The sequence below is a fragment of the Montipora foliosa genome, chromosome 5 (genome assembly GCF_036669935.1).
Source record: "Montipora foliosa isolate CH-2021 chromosome 5, ASM3666993v2, whole genome shotgun sequence".
NCBI lineage: Eukaryota > Metazoa > Cnidaria > Anthozoa > Scleractinia > Acroporidae > Montipora > Montipora foliosa.
The window spans coordinates 31,386,919-31,394,418 of NC_090873.1; the positions used below are offsets into that span (position 1 = coordinate 31,386,919).

General features: G+C 39.3%; 2 protein-coding genes across 2 annotated transcripts in view; both read left to right on the plus strand.

Moving 5' to 3' along the window:
* Window positions 1-1,554, plus strand: part of LOC138003954 (uncharacterized) — a 32,035-nt gene extending 30,481 nt beyond the window's left edge. The window contains exon 22 of the mRNA XM_068850286.1: window positions 350-1,554. Within this exon, the coding sequence (XP_068706387.1) occupies window positions 350-355 (6 nt within the window). The 3' untranslated portion in view covers window positions 356-1,554. The remainder of the gene's footprint in view (window positions 1-349) is intronic.
* A 55-nt stretch (window positions 1,555-1,609) lies between these two features.
* The window catches only part of LOC138003958 (muscle, skeletal receptor tyrosine protein kinase-like), a 45,493-nt gene continuing 39,602 nt past the window's right edge, over window positions 1,610-7,500 (plus strand). The window contains exons 1-3 of the mRNA XM_068850290.1: window positions 1,610-1,913; window positions 2,480-2,521; window positions 6,950-7,047. Of these exons, the coding sequence (XP_068706391.1) occupies window positions 6,966-7,047 (82 nt within the window). The 5' untranslated portion in view covers window positions 1,610-1,913; window positions 2,480-2,521; window positions 6,950-6,965. The remainder of the gene's footprint in view (window positions 1,914-2,479; window positions 2,522-6,949; window positions 7,048-7,500) is intronic.

Genomic DNA, 7,500 nt, shown 5'->3' on the forward strand with positions numbered 1-7,500 from the left:
GTGAAATGGGTGCTACACGTGCAGCACGATTATTTTTCCATCCTTCTTGCTTTGTGGCGTTGTCGTTGCCGTAGCTATAGCTGTCGCCGTTGCTAAAGGAACGTCTCTAATGGGGTAACCGCGACCTGTCACAACTATTCAAGATGGCGGTAACCAGGAAATTTGAAAACCAAAACAAGCGTTTTTGAAAATTATTTATTTCAGATTACAAACGCTTTCATTGGAAAAAGTTCGAACAATTTTTTTTGTAAACATTACGTTTTGTGGTTTAAGATTATTTACGTTGTTTTAGTAGAGGTTTCCTTTAAGTCAGATATAAGGGTTCAATAATTTCTTTCTTCTCGTTTAGGTGTAAAGAGCTAGAATAAAGCAATGCCTTGGTTGAGACGGACGGCTTAAGTACACCAAAGTACATTGTGACAGACTATCAGGAAAGGCCGCTCTACACAATTATATTTGTTTCCCTGACATACTTTCGGAATTCAACCCAAGAGACTTTGCTGACGCAGTCACTGGAGTATGCGCGATTAATGGCTGGCGGCTTAGCTACCAATTTCGTTCCCAGAGCTCGCTTTTTTTTGGTCAGCACCAAGAACACGGACTCTGTTCAGGGCCAATTTATGCGCATTTTTTTTTTTTTTTTCAGATTTCTGAGTCTGCGTAGTCGAGGCGGACTTCCCGCTTTGGCCCAGAGTCCATGCTCTTGGTTTTGACCAGAAGAAAAGCGGTCTCTGGGATTGCTTTGCCAATTGCTCAACCCACGCCTCAAGGAACAACTGAAGAACACAAATAACACGATCGAACACGCTTTAGCCCTAATTATCCCTTGTCTCACAAATGAGATCGCTCCATGAGATGGGGGAAAAATGATACACAACTCGATAGAATTCTCAATCAGGAGCTCAAAGGAAAAAAAAGACGCGTGACTCAACAGACGTCACATGTGACGTGATACAGATGCGTGGATAGTAGTGCGTCATTTCTGTTACGAAAATATGAGTTAGACCTAGGTAAAAAAACAAAACTTGCTTTATTTTTGACATTTTTGGGTGTAACTTTAGCAATAATGATAGGAAATATAATTTGCAGACCGGGCTATAACAGACCTTAGATTTTGGAAACTAGGTTCTCTCACTAAAAGCAGAAACCACTTCCTCATTCAGCAGTGAAATTTTTAATTAGCCCTTTCAGCGACCAGAGAATTTCCTTATGACGTCATGTCTGGTTAGCGTCACGTGAATCGAACAATCTAGGAACCGGATTCTATAACAGATCTTAGATTTTGGAAACTACAATCAGCGAAATTGTGTTTGAACAGTGTCAAATAACACTGTACTTTGCATCATGCTCTAAATTTTTCATAAGACGCCCCTGCCCCATTCAATGTGGCCTATTTGTACCTAAATATCCCGGGAGTCACGCTACAATTTGTATTCAAAGGGAAGGGGGAGAATTGGACTACCTAAGAAGGCTAAAAGATACAAGAAATGTCACCTATTTTTACCGAAATATCCCGGGAATCAAGCTACAATTTGTACCTAAATATCCCGGGAATCACGCTAGAACATTGTTGGGGGGGGGGGGGGGAGGGGGAAAGGGGGCGAATTGAACTACCTAAGAAGGCTAAACGATACAATGAATGCGGCATAGGAGGTAGAAAAGGTCAAGGTGTCAACAATTTTGTCGCCAATTGTAGGTTCTCTCAATACAAGCAGAAACCATTTCCTCAGTCCTTAGTGAAATTTTTACCTAGCCCTTTCAGCGACAAAACAAGTCAGGCTTACGACGTGGCGTCTGGTTCGCGTTGTGAATCGAACAATCTAGAAAAATAACTGCGAACACGAAAAAAAGGCGACAAGAAGTGAAGCGAAGACTACACCTTGGTAACATTTCTGCAGCTTGCATTTTAAGAGGTAAATTCCGATGTAACACTGATTGATGGGTTAGTTTAGATCTAATCTGCCGTCACACGCAGCTAAGTGTCAAGTAAGAGATAAAAGGCTGCCTGGGCTTAAGTTGTATCAGTGCTTGAAGGGAGACACGGCTCTCGCAACAATTCGCTTTTTAATACTTCTTTTCACATTTCATTAATAACACATTCGGTACATATTTGATATCAGCCCTCATTACACAAGGAGACACTGGTACACTGTACATATTCCTCATAATGTCCCGTACGACTGAGTTTATGTGTTGTTCAACTCAGTAAAGAATTACTGTAATAGGCATAATGGCTGTGGCTTAAGAAAGTCAGGGAAAGCCGTTGTTCTTCTGAGCCCTTCATTATTCAGTATCAGGTGCTTGGATAAAGATTCAATATTTGATGTTTGAAGTGCATTTGGAAGTGCATTTGCTTTGTTCATAACCGAAAGGCAATGAGCTAATAAGCGGTTTTAAAAGCAACTTAATAATGTCCCACCTGAGAAAGAGACTAACAAATTTTACTCTTCTAATGCCAGACGATTTTACTCGTCTACAGGGGCAGCTTTCTGAGTGATTGCCGGGCTAATATCACCCGAAGGTAATACTTCTAACGAAAAATAACACGGCCAAAATCACAACAGACAAAAGGTAACCGCATGCAGTTGACTGTTTACAAAGCAAATCCCCAAATGAATGTGTATTACTCTTTGCGTTAAAATGAACACATAAATTGGAATTTTTGGATTTAGTTCACGCAACGGCAGTGGCATTCCAACAACGATTCAAATCAACCGCTTTTATTCATAAACCGCCGCCTTGATACGAAGGTTCCGAGCAAAGAGGTCACTTTTGAAGTTTTATACTAATTAACAGAATACTTATTTATTCATTACTGTGGAGGAAGGCCTGCAAATATAATACTACAAAGACTACAATGTTGCGTACAATCGCAGTTTTGGGGCTCTTTCATTTAAAGAAAAAGAGAGTTTGCACCAAACCTACCTTATTATAGGAAATTAACGCTCCATTAAATTAAGGTATTGGAAATTAACGCCACTTAAATTAACTCGAATTTAGTGTAAAATCACTCTCGAATAAAGACAATTAACGCAAAGGAGTAGGTAGAATTTCACAGTTAAAGAAATTAACGCGATTAAGACACAGTTGGTGGTGACCACTGGAAAAATTTATTCAACACTGGATGCAAAATAAATCAATGAACAAAACTAAGCCCTCTGGTCAACAAACAGTCCTCAAAATTCTAATTATTGTACGGGTTAAAGGAAAGAAAAAACGCTTTTACCTTATTACTGGGTTGCCGTATTGCAATCCCAGTCGGAAAATGGGTAGATTTTCCGTTTTATTTTTTTTTCCGTGTCGGTAAAAGTCTTGCCTGTCACTCCCCTGGTAAATGGTGTCTTTGTGCATAGAGCCTTCTGCGCGTATTTTCTTAGGATCGAGAGGGTAGAGGAAATGCGTAGATTTCTCTGGTGGACACAGGAGAATCATTAACTTAGCCTGCAATGGCGTCGAAAGTCATGTAACGTGAATGGCGTTTTAGTGGATCCTTAAATAAAATATACCCTTATCGAGCTCAATAATGGAAATTACAAGGAAAGGTTACGTTTATACAAACGTTGGCACTTGTATTTTAAACAGAGTTAACTGAATAGAGTGTAATGTGAAGTGCTAGATTTCTATCCCATATGAACCATGTGAGCGTTAGCCCTACAGATGGAAATGGGCCCACACAAGGACAGAGAAAAACTCTGACCAGGGTGGGAATTGAACCCACGACCTTCGGGTTAGATCTCCGCCACAAGGTCAGACGGGAGCAGGCCGTGGACATGTACAAGTACAAGGAAAGGTTACGTTTATGCAAACGTTGGCCGTGTGGCACTTACATTTTAAACAGAGTTAACTGAAATATAAAATTTAAATTCACTTAAAATATAAGTGCTACACGGCCAACGTTTGTACAAACGTAACCTTTCCTGTACTTGTACATGTTCATTGCCGTGACTTTAACATTTTCAGTTCCCACGGCCTGCTCCCGTCTGACCTTGTAGCTCAGTCGGTAGAGCGGCGGAGATCTAACCCGAAGGTCGTGGGTTCAATTCCCACCCTGGTCAGAGTTTTCCTCTGTCCTTGTGTGGGCCCATTTCCATCTGTAGGGCTAACGCTCACATGGTTCATATGGGATAGAAATCTAGCACTTCACATTACACTCTATTCAGTTAACTCTGTTCAATAATGGAAAGTCAATTGGATAAACTAGGCAGGCGGTAAAAAACCAACACCTGGAATCTCAAAAGCGACGAGTAATCGCCCGTCGAGCCGAAATCAAAGTGAGCTGTATTTCTAAAATAATATTTAACCAAGTGTGCTGTTATGTAGAACACTGAAACCAAATGGAAAATTCTCTGGTAACTTATGGGTTCAACAAAGACAGAGAACGATTGAACGAATCGAACACGTGGATCGTGACACGTGGATCTGTGATCAACTCTGCACAGTAAATGATTAAAATTGTAAATGTAACAGCCAAGAATTATTTGAAAGAAAGCTTGTTCTCCATGGAAACGGTTTGATCCTGAAATTTAGTTTGTTGCAATATTGCGCATATTTGACACGATTGAGTTTCTTCTCTTCACGCACGTAATGAAATAGAAGGGGTTTTTGCCTCTAATAGCTAATATGTTGTTTGTTTCAAAAAATTTTTCGCTGGAAAAGGTGGCCTTTATGAATTCATTATGTTTTATGATATGCGAGCTTAACTGGATAGTTTTTATGGCAATAGTAAAGCATTTTCTTGTCAAAATGAGGCTTTCCTTAAATTTACTCAGTAACATAAATTCACATGGAGTGCAAAACCCTTAGCTTGCGCTGCAAGATGACAATATATTTTGGATGTCACTGACGTCGTATGACGTCATCAGATCCGCCATCTTGATTTCACTATTTCACCTTAGTTGCCTTTTTTAATGGCAAAAAAATCAGTGCGAAATCAAGCCAGAAAGCTTAAATGTAACCATGTACATGTAAAAATGTATCGATTTTGTAATTTCGTGTTGAGAAACTAGAAGAATGATGTTTAAAATGTCGAATTTTGGGAACAGTTGACACATTGAAAAATCTGCAAGCAATAAACGAACAGCTGCTTAAAGTTTCAGCAACAGAGTAAAATCTCCTTTCCAAAATTTGCAAAATCTGAGGGGGGTGGCATCCAACCCTTTATCACCTCATTTACAAAACCCTAAGGGGGTGGCATCAAACCCCGCTTCCCCCCCCCCCCCCCCCACACACACACACACTCACTCACACACTTCATATCAGAGGTCCAAGGGGTATGCATTTTTCGCATCGAGATATCAGGAATTACAAAGCTATTAAAGCCGTCAAAAGCTCTTAACAATTCAAGAAATATTAAAACAAAACTAAAGCAGATTTTTGGTATCATCTGCGGTAGCAAAAACACTTCACTTACCACTGTTAGTTACATCTACATCACGGTTCCTCTCTCAAATGTGTCATCTGTAAATCAGTATTACGCTCTTCAATCTGTTCAGTGCACGGTAAAGATCGAACGCGTAAAGACCATCCGCTGCGCGACAGGCTATTTTTTGCGCACATCAGATTACCAGGCATGACCCTAGGCCACCAGTTTAATATCAAATGTCTTTGCTCTTGTAGCGCAAACTTTCCTTAGTCGGGGAAGTAATGCGTAATATTTTACTTAAGTTGTCGTTACTTTGCATAAAAATTTACTGGTATGAATTTTACTCGTATATTTTCGTTTTTTTGTACTCGTATGTATCCGTATGTTAGTCGTATGTATCCGTATGTTACTCGTATGTTAGTCGTATGTTACTCGTATGTGTCCGTATGTTCCGTCTGTTACTCGTATGTTACTCGTATGTTACCCGTATGTACTCGTGTGGTGTTTTATTCATGATCCAGATTTTGTTAGCTTTATGCAAAAACAAATATTGATGCAAAGGTAAATAAATATTGATACACAGTTTTTAGAAAGAGCAGAAGGAAGTTTCCAGGACGGTCGCTCGAGAATAACATATTTACGACATTAAAACAACATTAATTTTGAACCGTGAATATAGAATATAAACAGTTACGATCAGCGACAAACATTTTGGGAGATTTTTGCTACATTCAATTTTGTTATTGTACGTTTTGGCATTTCCACAAGGTGGCTCTTCATCTGCTAAAATATATCATCTAAAATAAAAATAAAGGTAAAAAAAAGTAAAAAAGTAATAAAAATACAATAATAAAAATAAATATATCTATTTACAGTGCATAATAGAAACGTTAAGCTAAAAAATTATCTTTGACCTTTTTCGTTAAAAACTTAAAAGTCATCTTAGAAAACTGGTTAAAATCAAGACAGTTCCTTACACATCCAGGTAAAATGTGAAAGCTTTTAGCAGCTTGGTCTTGATAAATATATGACACTAGTGGGATTTCAAGCTGCATAGCTGCACTGGACCTCAGCGTTCGATTGTGCATAAATTGCTTCAGTCGCAGGTAACCTGGCCATTCACGAGAATAAATCGCCTTATGAACTAGCTTTAACTGCCATTCGATATGTTCTTTAACTGGTACCAACTTAGCTTTATAATATCCTCCCTTTTGAGATTCCAGGTGCTGGTTCGCCTAGTTTATCCAACTGACTTTCCATTATTGAGCTCCATAAGGGTATATTTTGTTTAAGGATCCACTAAAACGCCATTCGCGTTACATGACTTTCGACGCCATTGCAGGCTAAGGTAATGATTCTACTGTGTCCACCAGAGAAATCTACGCAGTTCCACTACCCTCTCGATCCGAAGAAAATACGCGCAGAAGGCTCTATGCACAAAGATACCACTTACCAGGGAAGTGACAGGCAAGACTTTTACCGACACGGAAGGAAAAAAATAAAAATAACACCGAACAAATGCCATCCATTTTTAGACTGGGATTGCCATACGGCAACCCAGTAAAAAAACAATTGCTTTTTTTATAGATTGAGAGGCCAAGCCATGCATCCTGGAAACAGAGAAGAAAGTTTATCCCGAAGAATTTCCTTTATAGCATACATGTTTGTTACTTTAATCCTTGAAGGTAATTGCAGTTTTTACCACAATTGCTTGTAATCTCGCTATCTGATTGGCTAATCTGTCATTGTCGATAAGAGTCGTGTCAACTTGTCAAGCAACCAATTAGATTGCGAGAAAGTTATAGACAACGTTAGCTCTTTCTTGGTGTCGCAATCTTGGTCACGCTCTGAAAGAAACATTTTCTTTGACGTTGAATATTGTGGTGAGAAACAAATCGAATATGGACAGCGTTGTCTGCACTCTATCCGAAATAGACAATAAGTCATCACCTCATGAGTCCAAAACATTTTTAACACTTTGATGACGAATATTGTTGTCGATATTAAAGAGTGTAGACAACGCTTAACCACATTCGACTTGTTTAGGTTTGTGTGCACCAAATATCGAAGACATTGCATCGTCATCGTCCACACAAATCTGCTCTAACGTGGATCTTGTGCGGGCATTTCTGCTCTTA